Consider the following 27,877-nt stretch of genomic DNA (forward strand, 5'->3'; position numbering starts at 1 on the left):
GGCATTTTAAATATATAACATGTTTAAAGCTTATAAATGGAAAGCTTTATTTTTTGTCCAATTTGGATACCATTAAATTTCTTTAAATTATTAGTACTACAAACTTGCCTTGTGAAATCGATGGCTTGCTGTTTCACATCTTTCTGTGAGTGATAAACAGATATGTATCACAGAGTTAATGTGAAGGCCAGCACTGAGGGAGAGGGATTACTGCTGGGAGATTTCATTTTGTATGCCCACTTCACACAGTCTGTCGTGATTGTTTTTGACTGCTTGAAGTGCCTTAAAAGGCAGCAGGGAGGTCAACATGGTTAGGACACTGAATTGATCAAAATACACTATTTAATTCAGACAAGAGCCATTTCAGTAGTGCCAATCCTAAACATCCACAAACATTAAACGATTATAGTAAAATTCTGACCCCATACTCCAGTCAGACAAATATTTATGCAGAGGGGTTTAGAATGAATTGAATTATTCGTAAATAAAGAAAGCTTAAAACATTTCCATATACAGTATACTAAATTTTAAAGACAAATGCCAGAAACTACTGTATCTAGAAGGCCAAATTCCACACTTTTCAAATGTATTGTGAAACATTTGCTGTTTTAAAAAAGTTTTAGAATGTATCATTTCTGTGATTAACAAGAGACCTGTAGTTTATACAAAAAAATGCATTAGTCAAAACCCAATCCATCAATCTATGATTAGGATGAGAAATGCGCTTCGTATATAATGCCCGACTACAGCAGTTTAATGGGTAGAGCATTGTAATATAATGCAGTGGAATGCATTTCAATCATGAGTCTACTGAAATCACAGTATTGCCTTGCCAACATGGTAATACATACAGTAGATAGTTTCATTATTCAATTTCATTCTCTAGTACTGTGGTTCTTAACTCTTTCTGTGACCACTGTGTTTGTTGAAAATGGGCCCTTTTTTTATTCAATCCTTGATTTTATAAATCAAAGAATTTTGATTACATGAAATTCTTTAATTAAACTATATACAGTATAGAGAAATATACATGTATGCAGTCTCTCTTCAATTTGCTGAAAAAGAATCTGTTGCTATATTTACTGTATAAAGGACTATAATGTTTTGAATATGCAATCTGATAGACAGACTCATCCTGAATGAATGAAAGTGTATGAAACGCCGTCAATGAGTATGCTTTCTACTTCCTTTTCCATTTAGTTACATTTGGTTACATTTCATGTATCATATGAAAGGAGTTCTAAAACTTAGTTATTGACACAGAGTACATAAGTCGATTGCCATTTGACTTTGCGCAAGAAGAAACAAATGTTAAAAATGTTAAAATCCTTTGGTCCCTTTCGACCAGTGTTGAAAACCGTTCTATATTACTGAGGTAGTTTATATAGTATGCTATAGGAAAAAATCTTATAGGGCTTTTTCACAGGTCAAAGTTAGCTATTAGTGATGAGCCACAATAAGGGTAAGTCTTTTGTCCTAACTTTGAGTTTCTATACACAAAAAGCAGAATTATTAGTGTCTTTAGACGGTTGTGTCTCTCTGTGTTGTTGAAAGCCAAGAGCTAATTTATATTCATTTCCATTGTATATATACATTTTACATATGAATATTATATATACATATATAAAATAGATGTATATATTATATAATAAAACAATATACATACAATATACTGTACATTATAACCATACTGTATATATGCATAAATGCTGTGAAATACTAGAAGTCTAAAGAGAATGATGTTCCCCAGTAACTTCCATTAATCAGTTTTAGGACACAGTCCTCTGAGGAATATTTTCCAGTGGTTTAATTATGTTTGTACTTGGAGACCTGATAAAAAATAACTTCAATCACATAAGGACACTTAAATCAAGCCTTTAAAAGCAATTTCCAGCTTATTTTGCATCTGCACACAATTTATACCACACTTGCTGATTCTTGAATTGTCGGATCCAGATGGGGGGCTGTTCATTTGAAATGTTGGTTAAAAAACTCCTTGAGGATCTTTGAGCACCAGTAGACAATGGTGAGAGCAAAGCAGTCTGAATAAACATTAACCAAGTACCCTATTGAGTGAAAGAGCCAAGCAATTTGAGAAAAAGAATGTTTTTTTTTCTTCTCAAATGAACAAGTGATTCCTTCACAAAACAAAACTACAAAAAATAGACCTCTCCATCCAAATAGAACACAAAAATAAGATGTGATCTAAAACCTGGATGTTGCTAGGTGTTTTTGTATTTCTCTATTATTTTACTTTTACTTAACATGGGTTTGGGTTGGCGTTTCTCTGACTTCTCTAACATACTTGTAGGTTTTCCTGTGAATCTAACAGATGCTGAATTTCCAGTTAGATGTAACAATGCTTTACCAGACTCTGGTACAACCCACTCTTCATATGAGCTTAAGAATCATAAATTTAAAATATATCAAACAAAAATTTTAGATTATATTCTGGTACATAGACTTGTTAACGACGTACTCTAAGAATGTTAACTGAATTTGGATAACAATTAGCATTATAACATATGTCTCTGTGTGGAGCCACAAGTGTTAAATATTTCTGGAGCATGCTTTGCTCATGTTGCTATAATCCTGACAACATTTTAATTTAATGTCCATTACATACTTGTCAAAATGTCAGATCAATTTGTGTAGTGCTGCAGGTCAGTGTAGGATTGCATCCTCTAGGCTAATGTCAGAACAGTTGTAGCAGTGTGAATGGATGTGAACAGGTACATTGGAGTAGGTGACCACCACGTTTTAGCTTTGTTAAAAATACATTACACTGAACAAAGGGAAAACCTTGTGTAAGCATTTACATATTTCAAACCATATTTTCCCTGTTAAAAACTGAATTCCAACAGATTATTTTGCTTGATATATTTAATCATTTAAAAATCTGAGAAATGCTTTTAAGTACAAGTCCTGTTGAGTTTATTTTTAGTAGTTTAATTTTACTTACCAAAAAATTGAGAAAAAATAAATCATGTTTATTTGGTTATGCGGAGAAGTAAGTAGTATAGAGTTTAATTGTGATATATACTATTGTATTGCCTATTATTATTGACGATTATTGACTGTACTAGGTCTTAATAGTTTATTGGTAGTATATGGCCAACATCATAAGTTACTTTTCAAGAAAGTTCTCTGTACTGTGAAAATATTCACCATTGAAAGTGTCCTCCCTAGTGGCATCACTGTAAGGTACAGCAACACTACAATGCATGACAGACATGCACTACAAAGGGTTGCGGCAATGGCACAGAGGATTATAGGATGTGATTTACCATCAATCGCCAAGATTCATACGATCTGCTGTTGCAATAAAGTCCAATCCATCTCGGTCACAAACTGTTCTCCCTCCTAGCGGTACCACACTATTAAAGCAAGGACCAATAGACTCAAGAACAGCTTCTATCCCACTGCAGTACACATCCTCAACAGCTAACTGCAATGCCTCAGACTCAATACACATCTGCACTATGCACTTTTTGCAAAAAATACATATGTCCACAACATATTTATTGTTGTGTTGTTATTAATTATTATGTTTGTAATGTATTGTCTACATTGTGTGGTGTTGTCTGTTGTACTGTGTATGAGATCAAAGCAATTAAGAATTCCAATGTACAGTACATGTACATACTGTATGGCAATAAACTACTCTACTCGCTCTACTTTCCTATTCTTATAATTAGTGGAATATTACAGTGATCTGTATTAGGACCATATCACTTCCTTTTTATATTAATAATTTTGATTCTGCTATAGTTTGCAAACTAGTCAAGTTATCACATAGTTACAAAACAGGTTAGACAAAAACATGACTGGCCATAGACCATATAGATGATTTTAATGTAGAAAAGCATGTTGTATGAAAGAAACAGACTATAAATATAGCATGGATAAAAATGAGTTTGAAGACTACTATAGAAATAAGAGCAGAATGTTAGCATACTGTATATAGTTCAAGGTAGAATTTTAAGATTACATTGGTCCTTTAAGATTTTATATAGTTCATTCTATATATGGACAATGACAGCAAGATTACTTGTCTAAGTACATAAACATTTCCTTGTTAAAGAGCAACTGTTACGTTCTGACTTGTTGCCATCAATCTCCATCAAAATCTGAACAAGTGAACACATTCAGGTTTATCTGTGAAGGCCAGGGGGTACAAAGAGGTCATGGGCTGGCAAACAGTTTTCAAGCCATCTTCACCTTTATCAGTGACTCTTACTGGCGACCAACAGCTCCCGCTGTCCGACCACTACAGAAATCTATTTGCTATGGGTGTCTACAATTGCTTTTGTGAGAAGCAGATGAACATATGGATGGTTTAAACAGTTCCATCAATCCCTCAGAGGAACGTATCTGCAGGGCAGGCTAGAGGCATGCTGGGGGGGGTTAAAGTTGGGAGAACTCACTTCACTACAGTTTTTGCTGTCCCTTGAATGAAAATAAAGAGTGTAAGCAAGAACTCAGGACCCAACTCTTCCATGCCAGCTATAAACAGGTAAAACACATACAGTACATCTAAACACTAAAAACTATTTTAAAAATGAAAAAAAGGGCTGATTGTAGTTTTTATATAATTTAAGTAGGAAGCTGCGTCAGTCTTCGTAGGCTGCAAAGGAACAAGTAAAGGGTTTATTCCATGCTGAAATATTCCATCTCTTTTCAGCATGAAATGAACCTTTTACTTGTTCATTTTTTATTTAATTATTAGTTCCTTAAAACCCATTCCTTATCCAGGGCACGATGTTTTGATAAATTTGTCCCATTTTATTTCTTCTCCAGAGCCCTTTCTGTTTACAAACAATGATGCTTGTTAAACTATTTAGTTCTTTCTGGCTCTGTCTTTCAACTCTAATAAGAAAGTGAAAACAGACTGAAAACTAAATGTGCCCTTCACTATACTAATCCACTATCTGAACTTATCTTTCATTCTAAACCTAGCGCCCCAATATACAAAATGCAAAATAAAATAAAAGAAACAAATTAAATTGACCAAATACCAGACGGTCCAACCTCAATATAATGTTCGGTTTAGCAATGCAAATATTCACTTTTAAAAATGACTAAGACTTGCATTTCCTCTCCAGTGAAAATTCAGCTAAAACTGCAGGGATTCTATAAAAATAAAACTCTCTCTTTAGCTTCCAACAAATGTTTGTCCTTTAAATGAATTTTAATCACCTGCTCAGAAGTCATCATTGGTATTAAAATATTTTTTAAAAAATCCTTTTTGCCTGCTAGAAGACAGGATATGATAGGCCCCTTTCTTGTAATGCAGAGCTGACAGTGTTCTTAATGATTAACTAACAGATTGTAAACATGCTGCTGACATTTTCTTTTTTTTTTTGTATTTTTAAACAATGTCCTTCATGTAACAGTAGTTAAGTGCAGCAGAAGGACATCATTAGAGCAGTGGTTAAACTGTAATTTACACCATTAGGAAGGCAGAAGCAATTTTTATTGCCTAGTAAATTTCACCGCTGAAATATTTGGACCATATGGCTCAATTTGTGTAATAACCTTAATTTCTGCACCCTTCAGGTCCTCCTGCCTCTCCACTGGTATAGCAGAATGTGGGTTTTGTGGTAATGCAACCCGTCTGTATTGCGAGAGTTGAGATTAATAATGTGTCACGTCCTGTTTCGGTGAAGGAATTCGAACAGCAGCCAGATGGTATCTCTACAAATGACTGTCAGGGGTCTTGATCTAATCAATACAATGTATTAATACATCTCCCATCGCAGCTTCTCCAGGGGCTTCAATGCAACATCTGGAAAGATCAGGAGGGGGAGAAAACCGCCAAGCTGAAAGCTGATTCTTTTCAGAATCAAACTGAGTCCAATTAATTTTTCATGTAGACTTGATAACTGTTTCATAATGAGGGATGTTTGTGCATGCCTTGACGGGTACAGGTTTGGCAGGGAGGACCGCCTGCATCCCGTACCCTCATTCAGTCCGTTTACAGCAACCACTCCATTAATCAAGTAATCTGGCAGAGTGCTGCAGTCCCAACTCAGTAAGGGATCAATAGCAGTCTTAAAAAAACCTTCTGAAAGAGACCGGAGCTCAGAGGAATAGCCATTGTAAAGACCTGCCTCCTCTGTACAGACAGGGCACTTACAGCAACTACAAATCTGCTAACAACAAAAGCACAAGAAAACACCATTTTGTATCTAACACATACAGTTCGAACAATCACCTTCTTTAAGAAACAGCACCTTTTAAGCCTGTTCTAAAAGGAGTTGGAAACTTGTTTTCTCTGCTGTTGTAAATAGTTCTTTTCTGAACTCATCTCTCTCTTGCTTAAACCAGAGCTCTTAGCAGGATTGCTAAAAATGATGGCTGTTACAAAGGGAATACATAATAAGCATTCAAAATAAAAATATTTCTCTATTTCAGTAGGTTCAGTTTCCATGTGGACATCAAATTATAGAGTCTAGTTTTAATTTAATACTTAAAATATCACTTATCTCCCCATGTTTGTGTGGGTTCTCTCCAGCTGTTCTGCTTTTCTTTGACATTACATAGACATGCAGCCTACTTTAATTGGTGCCTCTATTTTGCCCCCGTGTGTGCATGCCTTATAATAGACTGGCATCCTGTCTAGGATGAAGTTCAACCTTGCACCCAAAGGAACCTACAGTATGCCTGTTAAGAGTTAACAATTAGGTCCTCAAGAACTACTACTGCTACTGACCAATCATAAATGTATGTTTTTGTATGAACATTTTGCTCATGTATGATATGAGGATTTTTTCTGTTGGGGTATTATGTACTGCAATGATGAAACCATTCTTTCATTCCTAGGATTTTCAATTCTCTTTCAGATTGCTTTCCTCTCTACTGTATATGCCCCATTCAACAGAATGTGTCCTGAGTTAGCCTTTACTATTGAACCTCTATAACCCTCTCACTAATTACTACAAACAGCCTAGCAACCTGTACAGACTGTACCTTAGTAACTCAGACTAAAGGACTTGACACCAAATTCCCCTAGGAATGGTGAAGTCTGTTAGAGAGGAAAGTGGTAGTTGCTCAACAGTTGGGGTATAGCAAAATCAATGGTCAGTCAGCTGTTGGCCAAATATTGACAAATTTAACAGACAGCTAATACAGCACAAAGTGAACATTCAGAGATGCAACAGGACCAGTAACTTATAACTTCAGCCTGAAAATGAAAATGAAAATGCATTCCATCTACTTTGTAGAATTGCCTTTATTTTTGCGAATGTGGCTGCATAACAAATAAATCAAGACTCTATCTTAACTTGAAGGGCAGGGCAAACAAGGTTAGGTAGGCAGGAACTGTAATTAAGAAAAGTGCAACATGGAGCTTTTTCTCAAACCATATTAAAATTTTACCACAACTCTCTATACTCCAATATGATTTTAATATAATTTTCTTTACTTCAGTCTAAGAAATATGTAGAACAGAAGAACTGCATATAGAAGGCCATTTACACAACAGGAAGGGAATTTGTGATTGGAAAACTCTAAGATGATGGCTTCTTCCCTAGCCCTCCCATCAGCATCTCCACTGCTAAAATATTTGCGACAAACCTTCTCCAGGTGGGATCATTCTTTCAATGCTTTATTTTTAACAAAAGAAAATTGAGCAAGTTGTGTCAGCTGAACCAGAGAATATTTATACTGTATAGAATAAACATAAAATATAGAGAATATTAAAACTCAGAATAGGTTACAATTATGCATCTTGTGTAAGTTTTGGATTCAACCATTTTTTGGTTGAAAAAATATTTGTCATTCTATATAAGCAAAATTAAAGTTTTTTCTTTAATCAAAGAATGGTTAAATTTTAATATTTAACCATTCTTTAAATAATAACTGCCACCTGGCAGCCTTACAGAGTAGTGCAGTCATGCATTAGATTATTTGAAAAAATAAGAAAAGCCATGATGCAATGCTGCCTGGATACTGTGGTGCCTACAGCACCACATTCTACATGGCTGCATCTGTATACAGCATAATATACACAAATCATATGCTTCGTGTTTGTGCTGCTTTTAAAATGATCATTACATTAAGGTTGAAGGAGAGGAGAAGCTGAGAGCTATAAATAAGACCATTGGTAAAGTGATCATATCTAAATTTAATATTTAATCAGAGAGTTTTAAAACAAATTGGCTCAGCCAGTAAAGCCACTAAGCACAGATTGAACTCTATGATCCAGATGTTACAGTCTGGGTCATGTCTTTTACCATCTGTGTCCAGGATTATTCATACAGTGGTGCACAACTGGCTTGACACTGCCAGAGTAGAGTTAGAATTAGTTGGCCGCAGGTATCTCTTATCCTGGCAAAACAGTGAACCCTGCAAATTCCAAGATGTCTAAGGCACTAGGTAGGAATGTCAGTGAGGGACATATCTCCCCTTCAATTGGCACTGATCCCCCTAATGTCAATGTAGTACTTGTAGTGTGCAAAAAATGAATTCCTCCATGGCTGGGTAAGTTAAGGAGCCTGTCTTCTAATGCTCATTCTCAAATTGGACAGTTATATAATAAAAAAAAGACTTGGGGATTCTAGATTAAAAACAATTCTAACCTCATAGAAATGAGTACTTTACTTGCTTGATAGAGATGATCATGTTTCCAATTCCTGATTTCTAGTAGGTAATATTTTTCACGCAACAGTGTTTTAAATGTTGAAAGTGTATGAAAAGTCTTGTGTCAAACCTAATAATACTGATGACATAAACAGAAAACTAGTTATTGTCTTTGCATCTTTTCTAATATGTCATGTTTTGTGACAGTTTATAACAAGTTCATATTCTTACCTCAGCTTTTAAGCAGATGTATTCTGAGTTAAAACAGCAAAATTAGATAATACTAGCACTCATTATAATTTAATGTGTTTTGATTTAGAAAATTCCAAATTAATTTTGAGAATCTTTCTTGCCAGGATCAAAGCTTTAAATGTGTGAGTGAAACTTGTACACATTGGTTTAAAAATGTTTGGGATGCCATGTTGGTTAAGTTCGCTGTTACTGCTTACTGACTGTATTATAATATTGTTGTGATAATGAAGTAGATTCCTGTGGCAGGATCAGCCAGCAGCAGGCATACCATAGCTGTGGTTAAGAGTCCAGGAAACATTAACACAAACACTAGGCAAAAGCACAGTCCAAAAACCAAGTGAGGGTCAAATCTGAAAAAAAAAGAAGAGGTCTGAGCAAGTGAAGGTCAAAACCAAAGGTTGCAAACCTAACAGGAGCAAAGCAAAAACTGAGGCTGAAGCAAACATCGAAACTAAACAGTGACTGACAAGAGAAGCTAGTTTAAATAGCAGTCTTGCAGATTATTTGAAAAAGGTGCGGATGATAATTACTGAAGGGGCACGGTAGCAGAGTTGTCAGAGGACCGAAACTTCATAACTCAGAGAGCAGACTGCTGGTGCCTGACAATCCATGACCAAGGTACTAGGTCCCGTACAGTGAGCAAAAACCATATTTTCGAAGAGCATAAGTTTACTGCACAACTATGTCATGAAGATTACCCTGACAGTCAAGCTTCAGGTCAAGAGTAAAATTAATTTATTAACAGTTATTCCAATGAGTGGTTTTTTTAACACAAAATTCTAATCCCTAAATTTCATTTTTTTAAGGCTACTTTTCAACCCTGGTACACAAGAGAGGTGAAAAGCAACAAACATCCACCCTCAAAAATATGCATTGCGTAATACTTCTCCCTCTTAATGTCTATAGTCAGACTAAGGTTTGTTGTAACCATCTACGCTCCAGATGAATCATCTTCTAAACCTACAGCAGTCCCTTTTTGTTCCATCTGTATGGTGTTTCAATGAAGTATGAATATGTACTGTATACAGTACTTTCCAATATAAAGTATGGACTGTCCTCATTTGCTAGCAAAATGCATTTAATAGCACAAAATCCATGCACCACACCTCTTTTGTACAACATCATCGGTTATATTCCCGAATAGCATACAAGTAACAAGGCAAATACTATTAGTAACACAGAAAGATCCCAAAATAATTAATCATTAAATATAACCTCAATTATTTCTGTATTATCTGTATTAAGGTAATTGGTTACATACAAGCTTAAATTAAGTTTTTGAGGGAATGGTCCAGTGATTAAAAATTGAATTAAGCCAAGTACAAAACTAAGCCAAGTTAGAAACAGAAAAGTTTCTAACTATACCCGAACCAGGCTCCATAGCTAAAATGTTGTGTTTCTTTTCTTCTCTTTTCACCATGGAAAAATCTTTGTTCCTTCAAATTGAACATCAAAGACATGCCAATCCTTAATCTCTTTTTAAAGAACCAATATTCTAACAGCCTTGATGAAATAATTCATACTTCATTACTTTCTTGACCAACTGCTACATTCAATACTTGGTATTTATATTTTTGTAAGCATTGTTGTCTTTGTGACGTAAATATGTGTTTCAAATTGTTTCAAACTTACAGATATAAACACCGAACTCAAAAATAACCAAAACAAGCCACAAACAATTTAGTATATCAGTGCTGGCTTTCATTAGGTCATGATTATAGTTCAGAGGAAACTGGTTGAAGATCCATGGAAATTAATTATCAAGTCATTAACAGCAAACCTCCTGATGTCATACATTCACAACCACTAAGACTTTTAGAGGTCAGGAGATATAAAGGACAGCCAAGTGAATTCAGAGGAAACTGTAAATTATATCATAAGAAAGGAGATGCTGATAAAGACTATCTCACATGACATTCATTAATTGCTAGGCAAATAATTAATATGTCTATTTCTGAACATCAATCTGTGACACTGTAGGGGTGCCAGCCATCTTCACCTGTATTCAAACTTTAGATATGCCCTTTCCTTTTGTTTAAATGTCTTTGTGAGGTTAAATGTCTTATTGTAGAAAGTCTGATTGTACTGAAGCTCTGTACAGATTCAAGTTCTTCTATGCGTGGTAAAGGTGCTATGTCTTCCTAGGTACAATAACGTCACATTTGACAAAGAAAATGTGAGAAAGAATAAATTGTTGGGCATTCTGGAAAATACAACAATTATCTGAAATGTACAGTATGTGTAATATATTAACAGGGAAGTGGGAGTGTTAGGTTGAAGAGAATCACATTTTACAGATCCATTGATTGGTTCAGGCCATTCATCACTGGTCAGATCACTATTAGCAAATCATTGTGCAAATAAAAGAGATGTGTCTGCTGCACCAAATAAGGTACAGCCAACACTGTAACAAAGAATTAGGCATGACATACACATTTATGAATGAAAACACTTCATACAAATCTGTAAGCGGATCATCCTCAGGAGGAGAAAGGAGGGATACCAGGGAGCCATCCAACTACCCTAATACTTTTCATAGACAACATAATCCATGAAAACGCATTCATTACTCTAATTTCAAGCTTTGTGAACAAACTGATTTTAGCGTTATCCTACTCTGCTTAAAAAACAACAATTTCACCACTATCAAAACTGAAAAAAATATAATTGTGAATTTTGATTGAAGTGTTTTGCCATACATAAAAATTGTGTTCTAATTTTAATAAATCATATTGTTTCCATAAGATGGAAAAAGGCAAAAGAAGATGATTTTAACATTTTAAATATATCTATATATTTTATATATACAAATGAGCAAAAGAAAAATAGATGATCAATGCATTGACATTTTGAATCAAATAGAAAGAATCAATTAAAATTGTAAAGGGTATATGTGCCCTTATCTGTCTCTTACTCCAGTCTTTCTTGTACATTAGAGACTAAGACATTTAAAATAAGAATTTAAGATCAGTAAATTCTTGTGATTAAAATCTTAATTTTATATTATATTTTACATTATAATTGTTTTTATAATTAAGAATGGGTGTAATACATTTTCTGAATAACTGTACAAAGTGCTCAAGGTGCTTTCCAGTTCCAGTAAGAGTCAACAATTTGTCAATATTATCAAACCACTTATTTCTGTATTAAAGCCCAGCTGCGGGGTGTGGAAAAGACCTGTTCTTTAGGGCCATAATGTTTAAATGATTCCAAATCATCTGCATTTATTCTGACAACATACAGCTAAGTGTTACAAATGAGAAGAAACTATTGTATTTGGCCCATCTAGCTTGCCTGTTTCCTACAGTAGCTGCTTACTGAACTGCAGATCTCATATAGCCAAATTAATTCATATCAATTTTAGGGGCTAAGGCTAGACTTGCACAACTCTTTGTTGCCTTCTGTTCTCAGTTTTAAAAGCATGTACCTTCTTGTACCCTGGTACCTCTCATCCTACTAATCTAGAAAACATACTTGGTGATTTCTAGGCATTACTGTATTCTTATGCAGGTCATGGGCCTAAAAATGCATATAATATATGACTGGACATCAAATTTGAACTGCTGTTTACAGGCACACCAGAGTCTCCCTCAACCTGGAGCACTTGAATGCTCTTGATAGACCCAGGGAAGGGATGTCAGTTTAACAACTTTAGTTTACAATAAGAGCCAGTAACAGAACATACTGTAATTGCAGTATATTTCAAGCTTGCTTCCTGTCTTTATTTTGCATGGGCAGTATATGAATCTGAAGTCATTATTAGTCATGAGTCATGCTTCACCTTGGGGTAAAGCATCTGTTTCATTGCCCCATGAGAAAATCAGTATGACTCTCACACCCAGATAGAAACATGTTGGTTTTGTCTGGCACATCAGATAAAGCAATTTTATTTTTGTATAACTTTGCAAATAGACATAAATTTAATTTTTGGTTGCTTAAAAAGAGTATCATGAGAAACATAAAGGAAATAAGCAAAGCCGAAGAAAGAGAAACAGATCTAAAGAATTGTAATTCAACAGATGAATTACACAAGTACATTCAGTTTAGTAACTCTTTTGAACAGCACAAATAATCAGAGCATATCTTGATGAAGTAAAATTATGTCTGCCTAAAAATGAATATGTTTAATAGCAATAACTACATGCAGGTGCAAATACGTATGAATCTTTCCATTTTTTATTTTATTCAAAATTATTGATAAAATACTTAAAAAGTGATGCTTGAAATGAAATCATCTTCAGAAATAAACCCAAAAAGTATTCATACAGTACTATATTATAACAAAGCTTAAATGGCAGATATCACTACTATTTCCACTTCTGGTGTGGTTTATATAAAATTTGTTAAAGCATTGTTTTCTAGGTTGTAGAGTCAAAGAAAACACAGTTATTTTGTGAACTATCATCATTATCCATTCAGGGAGATGAATATTTAAAACTTGACTTTTTATAAGAACTTAGAAATTTATTTGCAGATTATTGAAGTCATTACATTTTAATATAACTGAATTGAATTTGCCAAGTGTCAGGCACTTAACAAAATGGTTTCGTATTTTTTAAAGAAAAGAATGGGTTGTTTTATGCATTAACAATTATATTGTCAGTTCTGTAGCCATCAACTGTATTATGGATTCAGCATGTATTTTATCATTAAGAATTGTTTCAGGAAATAAATATCTTTCATTTCAAATTGATGCTTTTTTATAAATAATATTAGCACATAAATTTGAAAAATATGTTCATTTCATTTCTAACTTTGAAAAAATGGCATATTACAGTACATACACAAAATGTGCACATTTAGTTACAGTACCTCTTTTTTTGATATTTTGTTCCTACTCTGTTAAGAATCATTGGTTCTACTTTTTAAATATTAACAAAAAATCATTTTGATTTTGAATGCTTATGATACTGACCAAACCTATGCCTGTGAAAGAACAGTTATTTTTCCATCAGGGTAATTGCTCTGAAGTTGAAATGATTGCTCCATCAATGTTAATGGTCTCTGAACTTCAATAAACCGGTCACTTGCCAATAATCTCTTCTCACCTCTTGTGCTAATGTTATTCCCATTCTATTTATTAGGTTATGACAGAGCACTTAGAGTGGTCACTTGTCCAGAACAGCAGCTGAATTTCACTTTGACCTGCTCCTGACCCATAAAAAACTGGTCAGCTCTTAATGGTTTTTTTCTAATTTGTCAGCATTCCAGCACAAAAGAGATTTTCACAGCAAAGTAGCAGGCTATGTTCGTGTGTGAACAGATTTAAAGGGTTCATATACACCTATCAATATAATATTAAATTGATTTTTTTCACTTGTTTGGATTCTCAAATGATTTGATATGAAAAGATTGTTTTCAGGAAATTTGCATTGCAGAAATGTTACATTCTAGGGGGCAATATTGAAAGATTTACAAATATAAGCATGTGCCTGTCATTTAGAAGAAAAAATACTTTTTTTCTGTTAAAAAATGTCTTATCTTTAAAGCAAGATCATACAGCTGTCACTTATTTTATCAATTGAGGTAACCATAATGGTCAGAGGTCAACCTTCCTGGGAATGGTACAGTAAAAAGTTAGGCCCCCAATACAGTATGAACACAATTCCACACGCTCTCGTTCATGCTCTATCTGATCATTGAACTGAAGAAATAGCATGTGAGCGGCAAAACTACCAAACAATATGAGCACTTGAAGAGGCTGATCTCTGACTCTTACCTTATAGTTGTGGGAATAATCTTTTTTGTATCCCAAGGGCCTAAGAAATCTGTCTTATGTTTTGATCCACTGTTTTCTCTATAGGAAGAAAGGTCCCTCTTTTAGTTAGCACCCATCTAGGATGTTATTTTGTCCTGTGTATGGTTCATTTCACCCCTGGTTTTCATGTTTCATTTCCAAGTTTTAATCTGTTTACTTGTTCTGCAGAAAGGTTGGTTACTGGGGTTCACAGTTTTTGTCAATACTTTTAACAGACATTGTGTATTTCTGTCTTTCAGTTAATAATGGAAACTAAAGACCAGGCTGGTCTTTTAAAGTTTGCTGCCTTGTTCATTGGTACTCTTATCTCAATGTTCCAGGAACAAAGAAACTTGTTTGTCTTCATGTGCAACTGTAGTAAAAATTTTATCCTTGAAATTTCAAATTTAACTTGCACTCTTCAGCTTGTAATAATATTACATACTATATAACTGAGTCACAGGGGAAAGTGCTTTCTGACATTAAATAGATAACAGAACATTTTTAACCCTTTTCACCTTTTTATTCTCAAATTCAATTATTTAAGGCTTAAAGGAGTAGCAGGATTTCTTATTGTTTATTGTTTATTGTCTTATTGATTTTTGCCAAAACCTAGTACAATACTATCAATATCATAGTTACTCTTTAGTCTTGTAGATACAAATAAAGTAATACTATATAAATAGATAATAAACAACATTGAACATTGACCAAGCAAGAATTGATTAAAAATGTATGAATATCTACTTATTAATAAAACTGTGATAAAAAAATAGTAGGAGCTGATTATTACCAACTCAAAAACATTGGTTATTCTGAGCTTATATACACTATGCCAGGTTAAAATTATTTATAGATTTCAAATCCATTTAAAATATTTGAAATACTGCCTCATTTTACTGTCATTAGTTCTTTAATGCTATACCAAAATTATAATAAAAAGAAAGTAATTTCTAACATATTACATTTTAAAAACATACAAAAATTATAAAAAAGAAAAATAATTGCATTTATTAAAACAACATTTTGGATTCCATAACAATTTTCTAAGCATAATGAAGCTGTGTCAAAATAATCCCTTTTTTCATTAGCAGCCAAACCTTATTTTTGTATTTCTAGGCCTTTCTGTCCCACTATCACTCACCTTTGGTAACTTAAAAAATGTGATCATTCAAGTGAACTTTAGATGATGATTAAAAAAAACAGCAAGTGGAATAAAATCAAATTGAACACTACATGACTGGAAAACATCTGGAAAAAATGGATTAGCTTTTTTATTTTAGTATGATGTGAGCAAAAAACATTGTATTCATCATTCCTAACCAGAGGAACAGAAACTTGTCCTGAGCTTCTCTGCATCTATGAGGAAACATTTGTAACTATAATGTTGAAGAAACAGAAAAAAAGACATCACACACAATGGATCTCAGAAGGGCCCTGACAAGGCCTTCTTTTAAGTATACAGTCTGCTGTATTGTTTACTGAGCTGCCAACTTCAATCGAAAGCCTTCAGACACATATTGTAAAAGAATTAGGTTTGCAAGCACTAGACATGACAAGAAAGCACAGAATCTTAGGCTGTCCTAAAGGATTTTGCCACAGGCTGTCTCCAAATCGGCCTTGGGGCCTGTCCTGCAGCAAACAGATGGCTCCAGCTCTGCAATTAAAACCCAAACAAACACACACTGGACAGTGTTCGGCACATGTAGTATGGGTACAAATGCTCACTGCGTCACTACAGAATGGCGATAATTTAATGCTCTAAGTGTCATTTCTTGTGCAAAATAATGCAGCAGTATTCTCCCTATCTAAAAAATTCAATTTCCATAAAGTATCAAAAATAAAACACAATATGTCTCAATACGCTACAGTATAACCATTTCAGAAGTTCTTAGAGCAAATGTTTACAATAACTATACCTCACTTGGATCCACTAGGAGTTCTAATAATGGAATTAACATATAAAAAACAAATTATATTTGTTACTATGTTTCATTGAAACCACATATTAAACCCATTAGAATTAAGAAAAAATTGTAAAACATACAGAATCTTTACTTTCTGTGTAAGCATTGCTATCAAATTTGTAACTTTTTTGGAGTATTTTCTTATTTGGTGGGTAGCAATGACATGGCTTTTAGCACTGCTACCTTATAGTTCTTAGGTCCTCGGATTAATTCCAAACTTCTGTGTGAGGCTTACATGTTCTCCTGGATTAGTATTGGTTTTCTCTAGGTGCTTCTGTTCCAACCCACAATTCAAATACATGCTGCCTGGGCTAATTGGAATCTCTAAATGTTCCCCTGTACCGTATATGTTTGTGGGTGAATGCATGCGTGTCTTGTAATGAACTAGCATCCCTTCTAGGGTGTGATCCTGTCTTGTGCGCTGTATCTGCTCAATTAAGCTCCATCTTAGAAAGACCCTCCAGCACAAAATGTTTGCTGAAAATTTATGTATTTTTTATCCTAACACATTCTAATTCATATTTATATGAATATTATTCATATATTTGTATATATGTTATTTTCAAAGAGTACTTCTTTAAATATTTAGAATTTCTTTATAGGTCTACTGAAGAATCCAAATACTCTTGTATTATCATAATACTGTTATGTGACAGATTTATAATGTAATGTATTTAACAAATCACAATACATTACAAAATTCTAGAGCAAAGAATGACAATACCTTTTCATTATTAAATGAACAAATAAGAAATATAATTATTCCATAGTGTTAAAATGAAAATGCTACAAAATTAGAACTAAATTCTTTGAGCTTTAGCACAATTCAGGCAGCATTGATGTGCAGAATTGATCAGCCCCTTACAAACTGCTTTGGAATGCTCTTCCTGTGCAGCTGCTTGTGCAAGGTTGACTGGTTGCAGTTGTCTCCTGTTGGGCTCACAGATGTTCAACTGGACTCAGGTACAGAAATAAAGCTGGCCACGACAAAGCCTTGACATTTTTTGTTCTTTAAAAACATGTCATTGTGATGTTAGCTCTGTGTGGTCTTTCATTGTCCTGCTGGAAAACTGACATTTCCAGACTGTGGCTTGCAGGAATGGAAAAACCGTTGTCTGAAGGACATCACCAATTTATCACTAAGCAGTAAGGTTGTTCTTAATCTCTATCAGAGATGTTCTTGTGCTGAAGGAAGATTCATCACTTCTTCTCCACTTTCACTGTCCAGATGGGTGACTTGAACAATGCAACAGTCAACATAGTGCTTGCCACAATGTTTGCATGCAGATTTGTCTTACGTCAGGTCTGTCTAAAGCATAATGACATTTGTTGGTCAATAAAACACTCCATCACTCTCTTTGTGGCCATCTCAGATTTTCTCTGGACAACAATAGACAGTGATTTAATTGCTCAGCTGTTAACATGTTCCCCCTGGAACAGTTTTTGACCATAAAGATCATGTTGATCCCGACAGCGAGCCACAGTCATTGTGCTGATACAGTATGTGGATTGTTTTTCCTGGAATGTCTTATCGTGTAACCACTGTACTCTGAAAACAATTAGCATGTTGAATTAGACTTTACAGTCTTGAGAGAATGTGGTCATCCTATGGCCTGTATGTAGCCTGTTTCTTGATTTAGCTGAATGATTCAATTGGTTATTAAAGTAGAAAATCTCATTTTCTTGACAACTTCTCTCATAGAAAGGCATCCTCCAATCATTCAGATAGCAACCTGACAATTTTATTACTCAAGTGGGGCATAGTCATGTGTTTCACTCTACTTGCGTTAATTAAAATCATGTCTTTTAAATAGCCTTTTATAGAGATTCTTCCTGACCTCATTTTAGTATTTTTAATTATTTGAACTCAACTGAAATAATAAACACTCTAAACACTAAACACACCAGGCTATTTGTATTTTCATGAAATAAAATGATTTCTGAGTTGAGCATTTAGTGATATAAAAAATAACACGATGTAAGTATCTTCATGTACTGTATGTGCCCATTAAATTACTGATATTACTTTTTTGTATTTTCCTTTAAATATCAGTACATATCTTCTAATATACTTAACACCTTTTCAATGAACATATATACCCACATAACCTTACAATGGTAATCAGACGATGTTTCATTAAATGCAACTGGATTGGTGAAATCAATGATGGTTAAACGTGTCTAAAAGTATTATTTGGCATGCCCAATTTGTGTATTTAGGAATCACATTTTAATGGAGTTTTTAATGAAAGTTCGGGAGGAATGAAGGCAGCCGCGCTCATTCGACACAGCTGCTGCAATTCTCACTAATCCTGACGTAAGCAACCGGTCTCCATAAATATCAAACGTCACCCTCTCCTCTTCCTCCTTCGTTTTCTGCATCCCTCCTCCACCCCCTCTCCACCTTTGCAGCTACCCAATTGGTCACATGGGGGTCCTATCCTCCCCGTTCAAGGGCCGGGAGGTTGGCCCTCAGCCAAGCGGGTTACGCCAAATCTCCACATCACAATAAACAATTCTAATTTCTCCCAAGCTTTCGGCTGCTTCATTCCTCGTGAAAATATTTTACAGGCTTTCAATTTTACACCATGAAGTCTCAACAGTAAATTTTATATGATCTGTATTATGAGGTCTTCTTTTTCACTGTATCCAAAGTTAACAGGAGTAAAACATATAATATGAAACCATATCAAGAACTAAAGAGGTTTATCCATGTATCGTGTAAAGTGAAGCATTAAAAAAAAACTGCTGCACTTACCGGAACAGATACAGCTGTGACTAAGGAGGAGTTGAAAGTAGGGTCACTTCTTAGTTCCTGATAGACCACCCTGTACTGTGCAATAATGCCATTAGGAGATGCAGGCTTTGTCCACTGGACCAGTACAGAGTAGGCACTAGTGGGCTGAACTATCGGAGTGGCCAGTTCCTCAGGCTCTGCCTCTAGGGTTTGTGTGGAAGACCACAGGCTGTCCACGAACCCCTGGCTGTTGTGAGCTCTGACTCGGTATTCATATTTGGTATAGGGCCGGAGGATATCAGAGGCATCAATGAACTCCAGAGCACCCTCTAACCAGATAAAGACAAGGAGCTCCTCTTGAGTGCCAACAGGTCGCCTACAAAAAATAAGCAACAAAGGTCATATGGGAAGGTTTATATAGACCTAGAAAAACACGTGCTTGTCAATTATTTCCTATTTTGTTTTAGGAAATAATATTTGACATTTTGCAGATATGCAAGTGAGTTTCACTTCAAAAGCTACGTGCCTGGGGTTTCGTAAAGCAAAAAAATGCTATTTTCACATTTTTCTACTGAGTGCAAACAACTGTGGAAAAGATTGTCACAAATACAACTTTTTATAAAAAGAAAATTTGTATTTTGTTGAGAAATGACAAGAGTTTGAAGTCACATTTCTTTTCCAATATGGGCCCAGCATTAAAACCATATCATGTCTAATTTGGGAGTCATTTTCCCTCTAAGGCAAAAAGAATGTTTACACATTTAAGGCTGTAATCTTTTGTATTCAGTAGAGCTATTGTACAATGCAAATTACATAAGTAGTATTGCTCATTCAACAGACAAGGTCTTATAAGTTAGTTATGTGGTATCATTCATAATTATTAGTTAATAATACAAAAGGAAACATGAATGGGTGAATATTATGATTAGAAATCAAGGGCAATGACATTGACAGATCAGGGCTATGCTACAACAGCACAAAATTGTGTGTGCTTTTAATTTGCATATTCATAAAACATTCAAAACAACAACACAGATTGCATTATTTTGAAAAAGGTGTTATAATGTTAAAATACATCAAAAGCACAATCTGATATTCTCACATTTATTTTCTGCTGTGGGAAAAGGCTGATGAATTGGCATATCTTTTACACGTCTAACACAAATGTCAGTAAAAGTCCTGTTGAATGGAAATACACCAGCTATGTAACCCTTAACTATTTTAACAAATAAAAAAGAAGTAGCTAACAAGGGTGGCTGATTAAAGGATTTTCAAAATATCCCCCCTTTAAACATGGCACATCACAGGAATGCATCTTTTACAAAACAGTTATATGTATAATGCAGTTCCCTTCATTTTCCTTAATTTCCAATAAAACGTGTTCACTTTCTAGTTAAATTAAAATTCATTGAGCAATAAAGGCTGAATTATAAACACACAACAAAGAAGATTGCCGACATCAACTGAGAGCAGGGTAGTTTGGACAAGTGTGTTTTTGCAAGCCTCGTTAATTCTCTGCATTACAACTGGCTTCCATGCTGGTGTACAAAATGACATTCAGCCTCTGGTAATGTGCTTCCTGCATGCTCCATCATACTTCTGTTAATTTTCTTTCCATGAGAGAGGGAGAAATGTACGATGTGAGAGCAACTAAAACAACATAATCCTCTAGGCAGAATGAGAACAAAAATAAACAAAGCACAGCAGGATGTATTTCTACATACTGTGCAGTAAACTACAGTAAACAATTCAAACTACCACCCACTCCTTATAATAGTCAATAGACTTAAAAGGAGAAGATTCTGTTCAACAAAATAAATGTTTAAAACAAATAAAAAAGTGGGGCTACAGACATAAGTAAAACAGAGACAATTCAGAAAAGTAGAGTGTCTAAAAAATGACACAAAGGTAGAAAAGTATTTTAATAATCCTATAGATCATCTTAAACAACTGCTCAACAAAAATCTAATTTGGAGATGCCAAAAATGCTAACTTTAGACAGGACGTGTATTTCCTTTCTTTCTTACAATTTTTATTTGACTAGGTTTTTTAGAAACGTTTTCATGTGCTCCACTCAAATGAAATTACTGAAATTATATAAAATTACAGTGTCATTTATGATATGGCCATAACAATAAATAAGAAAATACATGCAGTTGTCTTAATCTACAGATAATCAATTATTTCCTGACAGATGGAAAAATTCTGAAAATATTAAGTGTTTAGTCCCAGATTTTTCCATAATAATAAAAAGGTTAATGTAGATTCAGTTTACGTTGAACAAAACAATAGCTTTTCAGCAAGAATGCATAGATCAATTAGCACTCTGTATTCTAAAATACATACACTACATATCAGAAGTATCTCCAAGTAGAGAATCAGAGTTGTGCTGTGTAGAGGTTGTGTATGGTATTGAAGGGTACATAAAAGCAACTAGAAACCTGTTACTGCGCAGACACTATTTTATTTAAATACACTTCAACAATAGTATTACACATGGCTGTTTAAGCTTATAAAATAATACATTGTTCATAAACATACTATATAGTATTATATATATGTAAATATAAATTAATCATGAGGATTAATATTAATTATGTGCTCTAGGTAAGATATAGATTATATGTGTATGCATGACAGGTTGGTGAGATGGGTCTGGTGGGGATATAATGTCATATGGAAAGTGTATTTAAAAACTGAGAACAGAAGGCACTTCTTTATACAAATGGCCATGGGAGTTTAGAGCAAGCAATTCAGCAATTCGGCCATGTTATTGAAGCAAATAGCCTGGCTTCTCTGAAGAAACAGCTGGATGAAGATATAACCTGAATGCATCTGTAACCACTAGGAATAAAAGTAACTCTTGGGAACAAACGTTAATATTAGAGAGTGGCTCCTCACGTGAAAAACTGGGAAAAACATACTGTATAACAAAAATAATTCAATGTTTCTCGGTTTGTTTTCTTGAGGGTTTCTGCAAACCTCTTCTAGAGTTAAGTTCAGAAAGTTGATGTAAGGAGCCATAACTTAATCTTTCCTCCTTTTCTCGTTTATCTAGAAGTGTTATAACACTTGAGGAAACAGGAAAGGAAGAAAATTGAAAAAATAATGTCTGAAACAAGGACATCCAAATCCTTGAATCTTTTGCAAAATGGAAAAAAATACAAAAACTCTCATGAAAGTCCAGTGGAGTGAATAAAAAGGTTCATTCCCCAACCTAGTTTGGTTTTTAGGATGTCACATTTGACTTTATCTCTTCACCCAAGCATTTCCTTTTAATAACCTCGTTATTGCCTCCTAACAATATGCCTCCTGTTTTGTTGACTTTTGTTGATCTTTTAAAGAGAAGTCCATTCTCCCACAACCATGGCATCCAAATAATTACAAGCTGTTCTTCTATTTTTCTACCTAACATTATGTACTGGCTCTACTGTATATATCTACACAAACATACACTTGTATTTTTTTGTAACATTACTGTTACAGTTGAGGTATTTACTAAATAAAGTGAAACAACACTATATATATAAATATATAGTAAATATATAAATATAGAATACAATTGTGTCAACTGATATACTTTTAAAAATGAAGGTTGGAAAAATATACAACATTTTGTATACAATTACATTAGTTATTTTTCATAACAATTGTTACAGCTGCTTTATTGTATATCTACTAAAATCTACTGTATAATTTTACAAATGTTACTGTGTTTTCTACTACTTACATGAGTGAAATCATAACCAACCAAGAGTTATGTTTGTTGAAAGTATTACCTGCACTGGTTTATTTCAATGTTACTGGTGCTCAGATGTGGCCACAACAGCAAGGACACACTTAATATCTGTATAATTCTAGTATTGCTCACTTTGCACTGATGCTGAAGCTTACACACAATCAAAGCACATGACAGCATATGTTTCTATGTGGGAATCCTGAATTCATCATACCTATTAAACAGTGTACATGTGATGAATGGTGGAGGATAATTTTATTTAATGGGGTACACCACCATCCATGTGTGTACAATAAGTGTAGGTGCACAGGTGTATACTGATGATTATAGCAGAGAACAAAATTGTAAATGAGTGTCAACAATTCAACAATCCCGCTTCCCCTTGCTGTAGGACCTTCATACTCTTAGGGGTGGGAAAATTTAAATTTTTCTATATTTCATAAACTCTTGATACTATGATATTGTAATCTGAACAATATAGTAATTTGTACAATATAATAATATTAAATAATAATACATAAATATTTTAAATATTTTCAAAGCATCTGGATAATGGTTGAAATAACTTCAAAATAAAAATAAGCATGACATATTTGCTTCATTTTACAAATAAATATATACAGTATTTTGTAAATATGCAAAAATTAAATACAATTTTAAGATGTTTACTGAGTTATTATGCTACATTTTTCAGTGGGATACAAAGAATAACACTCATTCAAACTTCATACTATAAAATGTTTGATTAAATTTGTATTACAAAAATATGACACTGGCTATTCCAATAGCACTGCAAATTGTTCAAACTGAAGTTATACATATTTAATTGAATTTATCAATGTCATTCTCCTGATCTACAATTAAATCCATGCAGGTTCCTTCTGAATTCTATAGATTCTGAAGATATGCTAATGATATTTTTTCAGGAATTTACTGGGCTTAGTCTGCTCTGACCTTGCATATATATGACATCGGTCATGAAGTAGTGCCCTTGACCAAACACAGTCCTGATGTTAAGAAAATCAAGCATCAAAGATTAACCTGCAAGAATCTTGCAATTATCTTTTACCAGAACTGTTCCTGAAATATCAGCAAATGCTGTGCTAAAAAAGATTAATAAAAAGGTAAGGTGTATATACTGTACATATTACAATAAACGTCTATTTTAAATGTATACATTAATGTGGATAAAAAATATTAAATTAAGAAGACAATGAAGGTTTTGTTCAGGTGTAGCAAAAAATTACCTCAATTCCCACCTCTTATTCTTTGTAACAAAATTATTCCTCTCTATATTAATACAATCTTTTTAACAAGCCACCAAAAAAATTAAAATTGCTGTTGTCATGTGAATACCTTTTTAGCTTTAGCAGAAATAGGTGCCAAGTGATACATGTCTGCTAGGAGAGTGTAACAATTGTATCATGGGCCCCAGTGCACCATTTTCATTTCACTTTAAATAAAAAACAAAATGCGTCTGTGTCAGTCAGCAATATACCAGTATACTCTAAGGCATCAAACAGGCTACCATTATGATTGTGATGTGATTGTGTCACGTTGGTCTAAGCTTTATTGCTTTTGAGTCGGCAAGGCATTATGGCATTCTGTTTCATATTACTCTTTATATCATGTTTGAGTGTGCTTAGAATAATCAAGTCGCAGTGAGCCACGTCAAGTTCCAGTTATAGCTTGTATTTTGATCCCTTTAATGCTGTTTTCCCTATATATCTGCTGGCATAATTTAGACAAACTGGTCTACAAATGTATAGTATATGCAGTCACTCAATACCACAGCTCTAAGCATAGCATTTTATAACAACCAGCTTGTAGTCTAAACATAATTTGGAAATACTGTATTATATGGGAATTCATAATCATTTTAAGATGCTCATGCATATTAAATATCATCTACCTAAGCAAACGTTATACATTCTAAGTAAAGGGGCTAATTATAGAAAACATATTTTGTTTTCTTCTATTATTCAGTTTAGGAAATAATTTAGATGACAAAATGACTCCAGCACTCTGCTCTTGTGCATCAACTTTCCTTATCGGTAGATGGCAGTAGACTTTACATTTATTCAGTAAAAGTGAATTTGCAGACGAAAAAAAAAACATGAGAACATGAGAGGAAAGGAGGAAACAAGCTGCAGTTCTGGTGTTAGAAGGGTAATTCCAGAATGATATTACATGTTTGGGCACATTTGTAGGTGCCCGAGTTATCGCCAGAAATGCCCTAAATGAACTACACATTTGGAATCGTATGACAGTACCACAAATCTCATAGGATTTTAATGCAATCCTTAAGGATTTCAGAAGTATTAAATTGAGTATTAAATAGTATGTTAAATACAGTACTACATTTCATATTGAATAAAACAATTTGAAATACTGAAATGAGTAAACAAAGGTTTATTAAGTGAGAGGCTTGCAGAAATCCATGAATGAGTAAAGGAATGTAAATGACTTTTCTTTTTATGTTGTTATCAAGGATATTGTAAACTACAGAAAAGGTGAATAAAATCACCAACTGTGTATAACTGACCCTTTGTCTTCAGGGTACTGTGGAAAGTTGCAGTTTGAGGTATTCTAAATTTGTGATCTTTTGCTATGATGAGAGAAGCTTGCTGGCAGGATATCAGGACCAGTATGGAGAAGCTTGCCCTGATGGAAGATTGGGCCTGGCTTATTTTGACTTCTTGTGACTGCTGTCTAAATGTGAGCTACCCTGAGTGAAGCAGCATGCTGGAGCCCTTAGACTGAGTGTGGGCTCTCAGTACCGAGAGCTCTCTGTCCTACCTCAGTGACTATATGTCCTTGGGGTCCCTGGTGGTGCAGCACATGATGAGCTACTGTACTTATGAACATTCATCACAACTCTTTCTCAGGTTTTATTCCACAGCAAAGGCGGCAATAGAAACAATGGATCCACAAGTGTGTTAGTGTAACTGCGTATGTGTGCCAATCTATTTTTTAACCAGGAATATTACAATAGCAAAAGTCTGTATTTCCATTCTGAATCAACTAATCTGTTGAATTCTGAATCAATGTTTCAAAACAATTTTACAAAAAAAAGGCTGCATAAATATCAAAAGTATCTTGTTTACATAATCTTACATACAGTACATTAGCTTAGATACAGTACATTCTAATAAATTAGAATATACTTAATAATAGCCTTTAGTCTAAATGGTTAGGCACTACACTTGTATCATACTTTTTTGCTATTGACACCAAGTATCATAACAAGCACATTACCTAGTGATCCATATGATACAAAGACACACAGGCCACCACAATATTAGTTTACGTAAGTTTTTTTTACTACAGTAAAAATCCAGACATGAAATATTAAAAGCTTTCTATTTAACTTTGTTTTATTGTAACACTACATTCTATTTATTGTGGCTCCTCATAATGTGCATGGTATTTTTACTTCAGTGGAACAGATTGGATTAAATATATGCATTTGGCAACCATAAACTGTTTTTTTTCTGTGTAGCTTAATTGCAATTACCTGTGATTTTATGATTTGCCAATCTATAAAATATAACTGTGTTATTTACTTGGTTGGACCATTATTTATGCACGTGCTGCCTGTTTAAAATCTTAGAGGCCCCAAAGTTCTCTTGTAGTAAATGTACTGTAGATGGCAGCCAGCTTAATCAGCAGAGCCATGGACTTCTCTATCGGCCTTAAGCTATCAATGCTTCACTGTCTGTTTGCAAGGAAACGACACTTCACTGATTTGAATGGTCTTTAACTCCAGGCTACAGATAAAAAAGGGTGATACATAGTTTTACAGCAGATATTAATAGCAGTAGCAGTAGTAATCAAATTATTCATAATCTGTACTGTCAGCATAAAGAGTGAACAAAGAGCCAGCTTACACTTGCCTGATCGGGGAAGTGTGTACTTTTACCTGTGGATGAGGTAGGCTGTGATGACTCCATTGGGTTTTCTTGGTGGCTGCCATTTCACCTCGATAACAGAGGAACCGGACGCTGTTACAATGGGTACATCTTGATCTTCTGGAGAGGCTTCAGATGTTCTTACATGGGCTTTTCTACCAACACCACATCCATCTGAAAAGACAAATAATTTAAAGGAATTTCTGATATTAATTACAAAATATTTCATTCATTGAAAAAAATATATCATCTGAGCCTGAGCTGAGCTGTACAGTTTTAGCAAACGGAGAAATATATATTTTTTATAAATCACAGAAAACCTAACAACATGGTCTGTAAGACATATTGTGAGGTGACCAGTGATTTCAGTGATTTCTATTGTTCTAATATAATGAAATACAGAAGGAAATATATTGTGGGACAAACACAAATCATGTAATAGTACATGTTGTAAATCAATAAAAACTGAAGCATCAAGGTAGGATCCAAGCAACAAAATATATTTTCCTGCAAATATGGATAGGTGCAGCATTTTAGATGTGTTCTCTGAGGGAATCCTTTTAAGAATCTTCATTGAATATGTATTATATCATGATGACCTAAACATCTTATCAGTTCCATCCAAAAATACGTTTTTCTGTTCTTCATATTTTGAGAAAATTGCACCACTACTAAGGAGTAGGTTAGAGTTGTAGAATAGTTGGATTGGTTGAACACTGTTATTCTTTCTGAATGAATATACAATAAAATTGTATTCAAAGGAATTAAGATGGAATGTCTGATATTATATTTTAATCTACCTTTTTCTTTTGTGCACTATAGCTTTTCAATTCAGCTTAATTACAGCAATTTGGAATATGATAAAAATGTTAAAAATTAGAGATGAACGATTATACAGTGTGTCTACATCAGGCAGCCTGGACATAATGTATAATATCTAAAATATGTGTC

General features: G+C 34.1%; 1 protein-coding gene across 2 annotated transcripts in view; it reads right to left on the reverse strand.

The window, feature by feature from the left end:
- The window catches only part of ush2a (Usher syndrome 2A (autosomal recessive, mild)), a 409,409-nt gene that overhangs the window by 41,627 nt on the left and 339,905 nt on the right, over window positions 1–27,877 (reverse strand). For both annotated transcript variants that reach the window (XM_015346259.2, XM_069180084.1), the window contains exons 59-60: window positions 26,938–27,100; window positions 19,298–19,652 (exon numbers count right to left, since the gene is read on the reverse strand). In XM_015346259.2, the coding sequence (XP_015201745.2) occupies window positions 19,298–19,652; window positions 26,938–27,100 (518 nt within the window). The remainder of the gene's footprint in view (window positions 1–19,297; window positions 19,653–26,937; window positions 27,101–27,877) is intronic.

Source organism: Lepisosteus oculatus, chromosome 2 (genome assembly GCF_040954835.1).
Source record: "Lepisosteus oculatus isolate fLepOcu1 chromosome 2, fLepOcu1.hap2, whole genome shotgun sequence".
NCBI classification, from domain to species: domain Eukaryota; kingdom Metazoa; phylum Chordata; class Actinopteri; order Semionotiformes; family Lepisosteidae; genus Lepisosteus; species Lepisosteus oculatus.